Here is a 12,638-nt window from a genome sequence, read left to right on the forward strand (position 1 = left end):
GTGTCATCAGATTATTGTTGATGCATTAATGCAGGAGCTGATTCATTTAGTGGAGCTAATGATCATTTTCATTAAGCTGATTGTTCTCATGCTTCATCTGATCGGTTGGTTTTTAAATCCTAAGAGAACAGTGACTTCCTGTGAGTTGACGCTGTGACTATTTGTAGCATCACCGTCGTTCTGTGTCCTTACGCCACTGCTTCTATTTATCAACCAGTTTCCACGGCAACAGGCTCTTTGTTGTTGACTGAGCGTCTCTGATGGTTCATGTTTTAATCACTGTGACTTTATTGCTCCTGAATTCAACAGTCACCATCCTATTTTTCTACGAATCACATCTGCAGATCAACTGTTTACGCAAACGTAGGTGGTTGCAGTCCACAAAGTCTTCACGTCTATCACTGATTCACCAGCGTTAAAATGTCCTCCGATGGCGATTTGATCCCACCTCCTCTCATTAATATCAGAGCAAACTGCTGATGTGATTTATTGAATGTCCATGTTGAATCCTTGAGCTGAGCAGAGATCAGGTGGAGTCTTTAAAAGTCCGTCCTGAACTGTCCACCCTCCGAACATACAGCAGTTTATCCACCAGTCTAGAAAACTTCTCTTCTTCTGTTCTCTGGCAGGTCAGTCAGTCCCTGCAGCTCCCGCAGACCCTGAGGACGAGGAAGAAGAAGAACCAATCAGATTCCTCACATAAAACAAGACGGAGTCTAATGTCTGCTTCAAATTTGATGATTCTTCAATCACTGATCATTATTATGATCAATACTGAGCAAATATTTAGCAGGGAGGCTCAGAGTTTCAAAATGTGGTCTCAGCATTGCCACTGAGCAAGGCACCGGCTGCAGAGCTGGAGGTGAGCTCACAGATATCCTGAATTAAATCTGTCACCATGAAAATATGAAAATATGATTTAAGATATTAGAAATGTCAATTCATAATTACATTAATGTTTGTTGTAGTTCAATGAGACTAAAATGTCAGTTAAAAATTAAAATTAAAAATGATGGTTTATCAATAAAGTAGTTAACTGGTAGATGCAGGTCTGAGTCATAAATGATAATCGATAATTATAAAAACGTTCTATCAAGAAACTGGTCAGAGAAGAGTTGTCACAGTGAGTGTACCTCCAGCACCATGCGGATGTTGGCTTTTATTTTGGCGGAGTCTTTGGTGAGCTGCTCCGTGAAACTGAAACACATAATGTTAGCATGTTTAGCATCTAACACCCACAACAATGGACATAGCTAGCAGTGAGCTAACACAAATATTTCTGTGACATGATCTGTTTTCATCTTTAACTTCTTTACATTTGTTCAAACTCAGTTTGACAGTAATGAAATGAAAATATCTGCAGAAATAAAACATCATGAAACTAAGAAGGACACGTTTCATTTGGTGTTTGAGGTTATATCACATGACAGATGATGAACTGACGCTGTGAGCTGATTGGTCTTCTTCTCGATGAATCGCAGAGCCTCGTCGTGAGTCATCTCCACAAAGAACCCGAAACCAATCGCCACAAAGATTCTGGACGAGTCCTCCCTGTCAGAGGCACACAATAAAGATGTTTTGTTATTCTGAAAGTGAAAGACGTCAAATGTTCGATTCCTCATATTTGCGTGTATTATGGATAATGATTTATAGCAGCCAATAGCTCTGAAGGTACGTGACGCCCCCCTGTGGTAGAGCCGACCGTAGCGACGACCGCCTGCTCTCCAGAACTTATCGCCACCATCTTGACTGCGGCTGTGAAATTTAACTGATGAATGGACATCAATGATCTTAGCTCACAAACTTTATGCAGACGGCGCAGCTGCAGTGTGGGAGGCGGCTAAACAGCTTGTGACACAAACAGGAAGTCGTCTATAAATCAGACATCTTCATCCTCTGAAGGCCCGCCCCCTGAACTGAGACACAGGAATTGATCCCTGTGTAGTCTTGGTGATATCACAGTGATTAGTTCTGTGGTTTGTTATCAATCAGCTGTTGATCAGTGATTGATGAGGAGCTCACACTTCAGCCTGGACGTAGAAGTTACAGCCAAGATCCACGTCTGTCTTCAGCCGCTGAGATCCCGCCTCCTGCAGGGACACACACGGTGACATCACGGTCAAACCTCTCTGACTAAGCAGCATGTGAACACGCCTCTGACATGTGACACTCACATGTAACATGTAAACAACTTTCAGTCTAAACATTTGAGCAGAAATAATCAGTGGATTCTTCAATTAATCAAATTATCAGCAAAACATCTATTAATTAATAGATAATAAACTTTAGAAATCTGCTCGTTCTGATTCGTCCAGTCTGAACATTCATATATAACAATAATCAATATAAACAGATTTCCACATTGACTTTTGTTTAACTGATTTTTTTTCTTCTGCTTTAAAGAGGTAAGATTATTTTCACTGACTTTATCTGAAGTGACGTTTCTTCTTTTGGATAAATAATAAAAAAACTGTTGACAGTGTGTGTGTGTGTGTGTGTGTGTGTGTGTGCACCTGCAGACTGTGTACTGTGTTCTTCAGCTGCAGATATTGACTGATCTTCTCATAAACCTCGTCTCTCTGCTCCAACACCTTCCTGCACAACAAATTTTACACGTTATTACATTCCTTATGGATTATTGTTATTATACAGATAAATAAACACATATCTGAGTATCAGTGTTTGATGCTGACAACTTTTAATTGACAGAATAAACAATGGATACATGTGAATTAAATGTTTGATATTATATTGCAATATGTTTTAATATATGTACAGTATTAGATTAATGAATGAGTGTTAACAGCGCTACAACATCAATATATTCTTATTATTTTTCTTACTGTAAATCTCTCTTCAGAACATCGTTAATGAAGTTTTCATACTGAAGCACCTTCTGCTCCACGTTAGCTTCAGCATTAGCATTAGCATTAGCATGAGCGGTCACAGACATCGTCACCGCTTCCTCATTAAACACGCCCGCTGTTGAAGACGTGTCCGGCGGCTGTGAACCTGTCAACCTCCGTCTGCGGTCACCGGTAACGTTTCTGACTCGGTACCGACACACGCGCTCCCGTTAACGAACCGAAAACATGTAAACACTCTGTACTACACCGGAAGTGTTTCATGTGACAGCAGGAAGTACTTCTGGATTTCAAAATAAAAGTAGTCTGCACCTTTGGAGACACAGAGCTAGAGTATAAAGAACAGACGCTTCTATAAGTGAATGTTCTACATGAGTCTGTTCTAAAAGGGACAGTTCTACATGAGTCTGTTCCATAGGTGACTGTTCTACATGAGTATGTTCCAAAGGTGACTGTTCTACATGAGTCGGTTCTATAATTGACTGTTCTCCATGAGTCTGTTCCAAAGGTGACAGTTCTACATGATTCTCTTCTATAGGTGACAGTTCTACAAGATTCTCTTCTATAGGTGACTGTTCTACATGAGTCTGTTCCATAGGTGACAGTTCTACATTATTCAGTTCTATAGGATACAGTTCTACATGATTCTATTATATAGGTGACTGTTCGACAGGAGTCTGTTCTACATGTGAGTCTGTTCTATCTGCCCCGGATCTGTAGCTGGTGTTCGGAAGACGTCACTGTAAACAAACATGGCGGACTGCTAGCTGCTCAGTAGCTAACGTTAGCTGCTTTGACATAAAACATATTTTAAATAAATCGTCCTGAGGAGGAGCGAGTGTGAGTTCTTATAGGGTTTTATTCTCAGTGGTCACTTCCGGTTTCCTCCACGTGGCGCTGCGCGAGTTTAAAGTTTTTTCTTCGTTAGCTTAGCCTCGCCAGTCGGTTACCAGGGCAACGCGAGCTCTCTTCTTCTTTGAAGCTGATTCGTCTTTGACTCGTTGGTTCGGTGTCTTTGATGTTTGAGCCGAATCAGAACTGAGCTCGGTTCTGATTCAACTGTCTGTGTCAAAGCTCAGTAGATGTTTGTGTCACGAGTCTGGAGCAGAAGAATAAATAAATGGACATGTTTGTGAACCGAGTTCATGTTGATCTGTTTTTCTGTTTCATCTCTAATAGGAAACTACAGCAGAGACTCACACAGACACACAAACACACACTGTGGGAACACACCATGACGTCATCAGGTCTGAGGATCACTGAGCTTCCTCTGGTGACTCCAGCAGAGTCTCACTGAAGGTCCCCGGGTCCGAGGAGCAGAGACCAGGACATGGAGCAGTACATCCTCCTGGGTCGGGTCGGAGAAGGAGCCCATGGCATCGTGTTCAAGGCCAAACACGTCGAGGTAACTGGGATTCCACAGAACTGTACTGGGATGGAGTGGTTTGATCGAGAAAGTCGTCAGCAGGTTAGAAAATAGAATAACCTTCATTTAAAATCAAGCACAGAAACACAGACGCTGATGAGGCATCTGTGATTCAGGTTTACAGAAGTTAGTGTGTGAAACAGACCTGAGATCAGCTGTGAAGAGGAGGAGGAGACAAAGTCAGCTGCTCTGGATAATTTGTTCAGCCCCAAATAAAAACTCCGGAAAATGAGTTCATGTGAGAATACAGAAGGAAAATGTCCAGAAAAGTGTGTGTGTGTGTGTGTGTGTGTGTGTGTGTGTGTGTGTGAGTGTGTGTGTGTGTGTGTGTGTGTGTGTGTGTGTGTGTGTGTGTGTGTGTGTGTGTGTGTGTGGGTGTGGGTGTGTGTGTGTCAGACAGGAGAGACGGTGGCTCTGAAGAAAGTGGCTCTGAGGAGGCTGGAGGACGGGATCCCGAACCAGGCTCTGAGGGAGATCAAGGCTCTTCAGGAGATTGAGGACAACCAACATGTGAGTACCAGAGGAGGGTCAGGTCAGAGGTCAGAGGTTAACTGTACGGTCACGGTTCTTCCTCTTCATCAGGTGGTGAAGCTGAAGGACGTCTTCCCTCACGGTACCGGCTTCGTCCTGGTGTTTGACTTCATGCTCTCTGACCTGTCTGAGGTCATCAGGAACTCCCTGAGACCTCTGACCCCGGCGCAGGTCAAAGGTTACATGATGATGCTGCTGAAGGGCGTCGTCTTCCTGCATCACAACAACATCATGCACCGGGTGAGAACTGGCTCCTGCAGGTTTCTCTCAGACAAGTATCACTTCAGTCTGTATTGATTATCTTTGTGATTGTGTCTCTGTGTGTGTGTGTCTGTCTGTGTGTGTGTCTGTGTGTGTGTCTGTGTGTAGGACCTGAAGCCAGCGAACCTCCTCATCAGCTCGTCAGGTCACCTGAAGATCGCAGACTTTGGTCTCGCCCGACTCTTCAGTGAGGAGGCAGAAAGACTGTACAGCCACCAGGTGGCCACCAGGTAGCGCTCTCTGACTTCAAGTGAGGCGTCAAAGCAGTGAGGGATGATGGGAGTTGTAGTCTCCATTGCAGTCAGATTCTCCTGGTTAAGATCCAGGAGGTTTTTATCTGGAGCTGAATTCCCTTCAGATGTCTCCTCCTCCTCCTCCTCCTCCTCCTCCTCCTCCTCCACCTCCCCCTCCCCCTCCCCCTCTTCCTCCAAAGCAAACAGTGCTGCTGATTAAATACAAAAAGATGTGAAAAAACACTGAATAAAGCTGTGTGTGTGTTTGTGTGTGTGTGTGTTCAGGTGGTACAGAGCTCCTGAGCTGCTGTATGGAGCCAGAAAGTACGACGAGGGAGTCGATCTTTGGTGAGAAACTCATTGTGACACGTAACTTCTGCTCGTTCTTCAACGTGTTGTGCGTGAGTCTGAAGCTGAGCTCCTTCTCATCTGAGCTCCTTTTGGCCTCCTGGTATCAAGTCTGCAGACAGTCCAGAGGAGATCCGAGGTGGGGGGGGGGGGGGTCGATGACGCTTCTAACATGCAACAGAAAAAACAAAACATTTTATAAAAAGACATATGTCAAGATGAACACACATAGAAAACACAGATTAAGAGGTCAAGAGAGTTCGTGGTGATAAGATCCGACACCGGTGTCGATGTGATGTAAACAAACTCAGGTGATCTAATACGGTACGTCCTGCCTCCGCCTGCGCCCCCCCCCCCCCCCCCGTCTGTGTTGTTGTGAACACGTCTGAGCGAAGACACAGCTGAGAAGGTCGGGTCCCAGGTGTGTGAATGTGTGTAACGTGTGTTTCAGGGCGGTCGGGTGTGTTTTCGGGGAGCTGCTGAACTTGTCTCCTCTGTTTCCTGGAGAGAACGACATCGAACAGCTGTGCTGCGTCCTCAGAGTGCTGGGGACGCCCACGCAGGACAGCTGGCCCGTAAGACAGAACCTGTCCCTTTGCCTTTGTTTCTAATGTTGGATACAGTGTGAGTGAGCGATAAGACAGAATCTCGGAGTGAGACCTTCCTGCTCTTTGTGTCTCTACAGGAAATCGTTGAGTTACCAGATTATAATAAAATCACCTTCAAGGAGAATCCAGCGATCCCATTGGAGGAGATTGTCCCTGACACGTCCCCTCAGGCCATCGACCTGCTCTACAAGTTCCTGGTGTATCCGTCCAAACAGCGCATCTCGGCCAGACAGGTAGGAACCAGAGCTTGAGCCTCCAGGTGTGGGGGGGCAACTTAGAGGGTGGAGTTCCTCAGGGTTCCAACAGAGGTCCCCTTTACGTTCTGTTTCTGTGAATTGAACCCTAGTGGTCTGATATGAACATTAATGAAGGTCCACTGTTGAACTGCATCATGGGAAATGTAGATCTTTCCTGGAAACTAAACGCCAGGCTCTCTCCACCTCTTTTTCTCCATCTCTTTTCTTTACACATCTCTTGTATGAAGAATAGAGTGACTGATATCTCAGAAATAAATAAAACAGATGGTTGATTATCAAACTAATATGAAATTCGATCAAATAATCGACCAATCGACTGCAGGTTGCAGCCGTACTTGTAGTGAGTCAGTGTAGAACAACAACAAACATTAAACATTTGTCCACTAGAGGGCAGATGAACTTCCCTCACTTTGCTTCTTTCCTGATGAATCGTTGTATTGATCCAGTCTCATCCTCTCTGCAGGCTCTCCTCCATCCATACTTCTTCTCCTCCCCTCTTCCTGCTCACCACTCAGAGCTGCCCATCCCTCAGAGGGGGGGCCGACCCCCCCGCCAGCGCCTACAGGCCCCGCCTACCGACTTCTCAGTGGACTTGCCCCTGCAGAACAGCGTGGTAGACCCCGCATTGCTGCAGGGACATGCCACCTGCCTCTGAACTAACAAACATGGTCAGTTGATCATATTTTATTCGCCTGATGATTATATTTATTTGTTGCCAGTTTCACAGGTGTCGTCTTTACTTCTCTCTGTTCTGATTCACAACTGTAAATAAAGTTTGCTAACCAATAGATGAAACGTAGAAGGTTTCTTCCTGTTTGTCAGTTTTGTGTCTTGAATATTGTCTCCGCCTCAACGTGTGAAGAACCGTCTGACGTGTGTGAATCCTTCAAACTGAATGAACGTAGACTCAGGGTGTGGAAAGTCAAGCTCATGTGGAGGGGACTCAAACCTGTCTTCTGTGTACTGACCAGCAGGGGGCAACTCCACTGGTAGTTTCTATAGAAAGTGACTCTTCTTCTTTATCACGTCAGTAAACATTCAGGAGTTTCTGTCTCAGTCTCTAGTTTCAAGTCTCTTTCAAACAGCTGATGTTCATTCAGTGAATTATGATCATTTAGAGTCAAATAGACCATAAAGCACTGGATGTATTGGGGGGAGGGGGGTACCACAGTGTGATTGACATCTACTACCGTCCAATGGGTACTCCTGGTTTCAGAAACCAAGATGGTGCTGAACAACAAACTGAGGCTTTAAAACTGCAGCTCATCGACCAACAGGTGACGTTGATCCTGTGACAGTTAAACATGTGTTCTGTCTTTACAGGAAACGTGTGTTTCAAAAGATGTCACACATCTCAGCTCTGTGTGGTCTATAAAGCTGCTTTCACACATGCACAAACATTTGTGTTTGTTTGACTCGCACACACACACACACACACACACACACACACACAGACAGGAGATGCAGATCATGATGCAATGCAATGGTTTCTTTACAGGAGAAGCTTTTTATCGTTCCAGTTGATAAAATCTGAGGTGGATCCAGAGTCTGTCTCCTCCCACACTTCCTCCCTTTCCTCCTCCTCCTCCTCCTCCTCCTCCTCTTCCTCCTCCTACTCCTCCTCATTCTTAAACCAACAGTGGCTGTGACTCTGAGCAGCTCCTCATCCTCTATCACCATCATCATCAGGTTTGTAAAATGTTTTTCTGACTTTTGTTTCAAACTTCCTAAAGAGGTTTAACAACAGGTTTTTATTTTATGAATGAAGTAGAGAAACTTTGAGATTGAACAAAGTTCTGACTGAATCAGATTATTCACCTCTAATCTATTAACCTATAGACTGTGTATAGATATAATCAGTGACTGTATATAAAGATGATCAGTGACTGTATATAAAATACTTTCAAATAATCAGTTTTTTCATTGTAGGTTAGCCCCGCCCCTTCATACGTCCTCCTCCTATCACCAATCATGACCCACGATGCCAGTTCTTGTCTCTGGTTGGACGATTTGGGCTGTCAATCACTGAGCTCTGCTTATGTCCCGCCCCCACTTTTCCAATCCTCATATGGTCACAATCCTCTGACCAGGCCCCCACCCTACCTCTCCTCAACACCTGGATGGAGCAGTTACTCCTCCCCCTCTGCTGATTGGGTGTCACCTGTCAGTCTGTCATGGCCGCAGCCAGGTGAGAGAGCCACCTGAGCGCCACCTGTCTGTTGTTTGGGAGAATGACTAATGTGTGTGGGTGTGTGTGTGCGTTTAGAACAGCGTGAGTGTGTGAGCTGTGAGACCAACAGTGCCCCCCTGTGGAGAAGAGACGCCACTGGTCGTCACCTGTGTAACACCTGCAGCGTCCAACAGGAAGTCAGCAACAGACCCCTGCTGAGACCCAAGAGAAGAAGTGTACTACACACACACACACATACACACACATACATGCACACGCACACACACAGTTACACTGGTTCCAGTCTTTGTGCTAAGCTAGGCTAACAGAATTCAGAGATGTGATTGTGATGTTTGAAAAAATGAGTTTTTGTGTTTTCAGTCGGTGACTCAGCAAAGAGAAAGTCAGTGTGTGAACTGTGACACAGAAACTACGACACTGTGGAGGAGAAACTCTGCAGGACAACCAGTGTGTAACGCCTGTGGACTGTACTTCAAACTGCACCAGGTACTTCACACTGTACTACAAACTACACACTGTACCACAGACTGCATCAGGTACCACACACTGTACCACAAACTGCAGCAGGTACCACACACTGTACCAGAAACTACACACTGTACTACAAACTACAGCAGGTACCACACATTGTACCAAAAACTACACTCTGTACCACAAACTGCACCAGGTACCACACACTGTACCACAAACTACACACTGTACCACAAACTGCAGCAGGTACCACATACTGTACTACAAACTACAAACTCTACCACAAACTGCAGCAGTAACCACACACTGTTCTACAAACTGTACCAGGTACTACACACTGTTCCACAAACTGCAGCAGGTACCACACACTGGAGCACAAACTACACACTGTACCACAAATTGCAGCAGGTACACTGTACTACAAACTAAAACAGGTAGTACACACTGTACCACAAACTGCATCAGGTACTACACACTGTTCCACAAACTAAACACTGTACCACAAACTGCAGAAGATTTTACACACTGTATTAAGAATGCACTACAGAGTACATCAGGTCCTACAGACTGTAGTACAGAGTACATCAGGTCCTACAGACTGTAGTACAGAGTACACACAGTACTTCAGACTGACTCCTCCTGTGTGTTTCAGATCAACAGGCCTCTGACGATGAAAAAAGACAGAATCCAAACCAGGAACCGCAGAGTGACCAATAAGAACAAGAGGAGAGGTGGCCAATCAGAGCCTGAGTTGTCCAGGCTGGTCCCTCCCCCTGCGGACACCTCGTGTCAATCATCCCTCTCACAGCTGCTGAACCTGAGCTAATGTTTTAATAAAGTGTTCTTCATCTCAGAGACGATTAGAACACAAACATCCTGATAACAGATCAGAATCTCACTTCCTTTCAAGTCTCTTCATATTTTACATCTTTAAATAAAATGTTTCTCATGAAAGAAAAAGTATCTCGTGCTTCTTTAAAACTGGACAGAAGTTTTGAGACATGTTTAAGTGAAAGCATCTTGAAGCCTCTGGGTAGCTGGCTGCAGTATAGGTCATACACCCTGCCTCCACCATGTAGGCAGAAGAGACATGGACCAAACGGAAGTGTCATCTGTCTGTCCTGGGAGACGCGTCCCTCACATGTGGCTTTGAGGTCTGTGTGTTGTTTTCCTCTCGGTTGCTGAAGAACAGAGGATGTGGCCCCTTGTTAAGATCTAAGAGACAAACTGTGGTTATATGAGCTACACAAATTACATGTTATTGATTGATTTGACTGATGGAGTGAAATTAAATGTGGTTTCATAAGGTAACTGTCGGGCCTTTAGAGGTATGAACTCTACTGAGGGACTTTCTGGCTTTAGATGACAGTGACAGAGCAGCGTCAGCCGCCTCAGTCTGGAATCACTATGAAAACACCCCCCCCACCTCAGGGCCCTGCAGGCGCCTGCTGGAGGCCGATGTTGTGCAATGCAGGAGGTCTTTGGTTTTCCGGACCCAGAGAAAAAAGACAAGAAAGGAAAAGGGAGATGAACAGGAGACGGTTAGTGGCCAGAGCCTGTCTCCCTCGCTCTACCACCCTCTCTCTCTCTCTCTCTCTGTGTGCCATGAGATTAACAACCACAACACACACATGAACCGAACATACACACAAGGGCATCCGCTCAGTCGTTAGAGCTGACCACACACACACACAAACACACACACACACACATACACACACACACACACACACACACGCACAGAGTAAACGGTTGGTTTAGTGCAAACATTTTCAACTGACACCTCAGCTTGAACTCATTCTGGTCCACACCACAAACAGCGAAGCACAAATATGGATCTGAGGCAACGGGCCCCTGGACACAGACGTCTTAATGTCCCTCAACCCGTCCATTTAGGAACGAGGACAAGCCAGAGATGGAAAAAGACGCATGTCCCTCTGTGATAGTTATACAAAAAATATTAACAGTCCCCTGACCTCTCGGGCCTGAGGACACAGTCAGTGATCTGGTTCATCTAATCTCAGAGTCTGAGCTGCTGTAATGATTAAGTCCTGAGGGGTCTACAGGGTCTCATCATCATCATCATCACCATCATCATCATCACCATCATCATCATCATCATCATCATCACCATCATCATCATCATCATCATCATCGTCACCATCATCATCATCATCATCATCATCATTTTCATCATCATCACCATCATCATCATCACCATCACCATCACCATCATCATCATCACCATCACCATCATCATCATCGTCACCATCATCATCATCATCATCACCATCATCATCATCATCATCATCACCATCACCATCATCATCATCATCATCACCATCATCATCATCATCATCATCACCATCACCATCACCATCATCGTCATCATCACCATCACCATCATCATCACCATCACCATCACCATCATCATCATCATCATCATCACCATCATCATCATCATCATCATCACCATCACCATCATCATCATCACCATCATCGTCATCGTCATCATCACCATCACCATCATCACCACAGCTACCATGGTGTCATCTCCAGCTCTGGTTCACGCCTTCAGTCACGTGATCAGAGGATCAGACCTGTTGTGTTTACATGAATATCAAGAAACGTCACATCCTGAACACGAACCAGGTGAGTGTGTAAAAAGACACATCAGCTTTTACAGATCGTAGGTGAAGACGACCCCTGCTGACTGATTGTTGTCATTACAGTCTGATGTGTGTATCGACTCAGTGATAAAAACAAAAACTTATGAACTTGTTTGTTCCTGCACCTTCACTTTGTTTCAATAAAGTTATTTTATTTACTGTAAAAAGTCATTTCGGTTGTTTTATTCCCTATAAGTTATAATATGTAAAGTTATTAAGGATTGTCATTACAAATAATCTGTACTTTGAATAAGTTGATTGATCTGATTGATTGGACTGATCTGTTGTTTCAGTTCTGACAGAGGTAAATTAAATCTGATTTATAATCAGCACTGATTGAAAAGTCACCTAGAAATATTTTATATAATATTTAAATATATAATAATAAAATAAATATATAATAATATGCAGTGCAGCTGATGCAGAAAACCCAGTGAACTTAATTCAAAGCTTCTGTCTTTATATTGTAAAAATTACATAAATTAAAAAAATTGAAAGTAAACGTGCGTGAACATTTCCCTCTGATTTAATCTGATCACATCGTTTCATGACACACAAGCTCAGAGACAGACAGGTGAAGACAGACAGGTGAAGACAGACAGGTGAGGACAGACAGGTGAGGACAGACAGGTGAAGACAGACAGGTGAAGACAGGCAGGTGAAGACAGACAAGTGAAGACAGACAAGTGAGGACAGACAGGTGAGGACAGACAGGTGAAGACAGACAGGTGAAGACAGGCAGGTGAAGACAGACAAGTGAGGAAAGACAAGTGAAGACA

At 44.4% G+C, this 12,638-nt stretch overlaps 3 protein-coding genes and 1 long non-coding RNA gene across 5 annotated transcripts; 2 read left to right on the forward strand and 2 right to left on the reverse strand.

Moving 5' to 3' along the window:
- Positions 1-264: 264 nt before the first annotated feature.
- On the reverse strand, positions 265-3,141 carry uxt (ubiquitously-expressed, prefoldin-like chaperone). The gene is made up of 6 exons (XM_062391466.1): positions 2,844-3,141; positions 2,514-2,595; positions 2,023-2,090; positions 1,444-1,551; positions 1,134-1,197; positions 265-659 (listed from the first exon to the last, which is right to left on the reverse strand). The coding sequence occupies exons 1-6, from the start codon at positions 2,951-2,953 to the stop codon at positions 597-599; spliced, it is 495 nt and encodes a 164-aa protein (XP_062247450.1). The 5' UTR covers positions 2,954-3,141; the 3' UTR covers positions 265-596.
- Positions 3,142-3,755: 614 nt separating this feature from the next.
- Positions 3,756-4,807, reverse strand: LOC133957368 (uncharacterized). 2 transcript variants are annotated; one of them, XR_009921213.1, is made up of 3 exons: positions 4,436-4,807; positions 4,098-4,289; positions 3,756-3,963 (listed from the first exon to the last, which is right to left on the reverse strand). It is a non-coding gene; the product is annotated as an uncharacterized LOC133957368 (long non-coding RNA). The 2 variants fall into 2 exon arrangements; XR_009921212.1 differs by having other exon boundaries at positions 4,098-4,294.
- Positions 4,130-7,314, forward strand: cdk20 (cyclin dependent kinase 20). The gene is made up of 8 exons (XM_062392909.1): positions 4,130-4,269; positions 4,687-4,800; positions 4,873-5,061; positions 5,191-5,312; positions 5,601-5,663; positions 6,115-6,238; positions 6,349-6,504; positions 6,992-7,314. Exons 1-8 carry the CDS (start codon positions 4,195-4,197, stop codon positions 7,181-7,183), a joined length of 1,035 nt encoding a protein of 344 aa, XP_062248893.1. The 5' UTR covers positions 4,130-4,194; the 3' UTR covers positions 7,184-7,314.
- A 300-nt stretch (positions 7,315-7,614) lies between these two features.
- gata1b (GATA binding protein 1b) lies at positions 7,615-10,094 on the forward strand. The gene is made up of 5 exons (XM_062392910.1): positions 7,615-8,217; positions 8,458-8,716; positions 8,795-8,934; positions 9,080-9,205; positions 9,843-10,094. Exons 2-5 carry the CDS (start codon positions 8,500-8,502, stop codon positions 10,014-10,016), a joined length of 657 nt encoding a protein of 218 aa, XP_062248894.1. The 5' UTR covers positions 7,615-8,217; positions 8,458-8,499; the 3' UTR covers positions 10,017-10,094.
- The last annotated feature ends 2,544 nt before the right edge of the window (positions 10,095-12,638 follow it).

Source organism: Platichthys flesus, chromosome 7 (genome assembly GCF_949316205.1).
Source record: "Platichthys flesus chromosome 7, fPlaFle2.1, whole genome shotgun sequence".
NCBI classification, from domain to species: Eukaryota; Metazoa; Chordata; class Actinopteri; order Pleuronectiformes; family Pleuronectidae; genus Platichthys; species Platichthys flesus.

Coding starts and splice junctions, on each gene's coding strand:
- cdk20 (XM_062392909.1), top strand. CDS start 4,195: ATGGAGCAGTACATCCTCCTGGGTCGGGTCGGAGAAGGAGCCCATGGC. Junction 4,270..4,686: donor TCAAGGCCAAACACGTCGAG/GTAACTGGGATT, acceptor TGTGTGTGTCAG/ACAGGAGAGACGGTGGCTCT. Junction 6,505..6,991: donor AGCGCATCTCGGCCAGACAG/GTAGGAACCAGA, acceptor TCCTCTCTGCAG/GCTCTCCTCCATCCATACTT.
- uxt (XM_062391466.1), bottom strand. CDS start 2,953: ATGTCTGTGACCGCTCATGCTAATGCTAATGCTAATGCTGAAGCTAAC. Junction 1,552..2,022: donor TTCTACGTCCAGGCTGAAGT/GTGAGCTCCTCA, acceptor TGCCTCTGACAG/GGAGGACTCGTCCAGAATCT. Junction 660..1,133: donor ACATCCGCATGGTGCTGGAG/GTACACTCACTG, acceptor CCTCGTCCTCAG/GGTCTGCGGGAGCTGCAGGG.
- gata1b (XM_062392910.1), top strand. CDS start 8,500: ATGACCCACGATGCCAGTTCTTGTCTCTGGTTGGACGATTTGGGCTGT. Junction 8,935..9,079: donor TGAGACCCAAGAGAAGAAGT/GTACTACACACA, acceptor TTGTGTTTTCAG/TCGGTGACTCAGCAAAGAGA. Junction 9,206..9,842: donor TGTACTTCAAACTGCACCAG/GTACTTCACACT, acceptor TGTGTGTTTCAG/ATCAACAGGCCTCTGACGAT.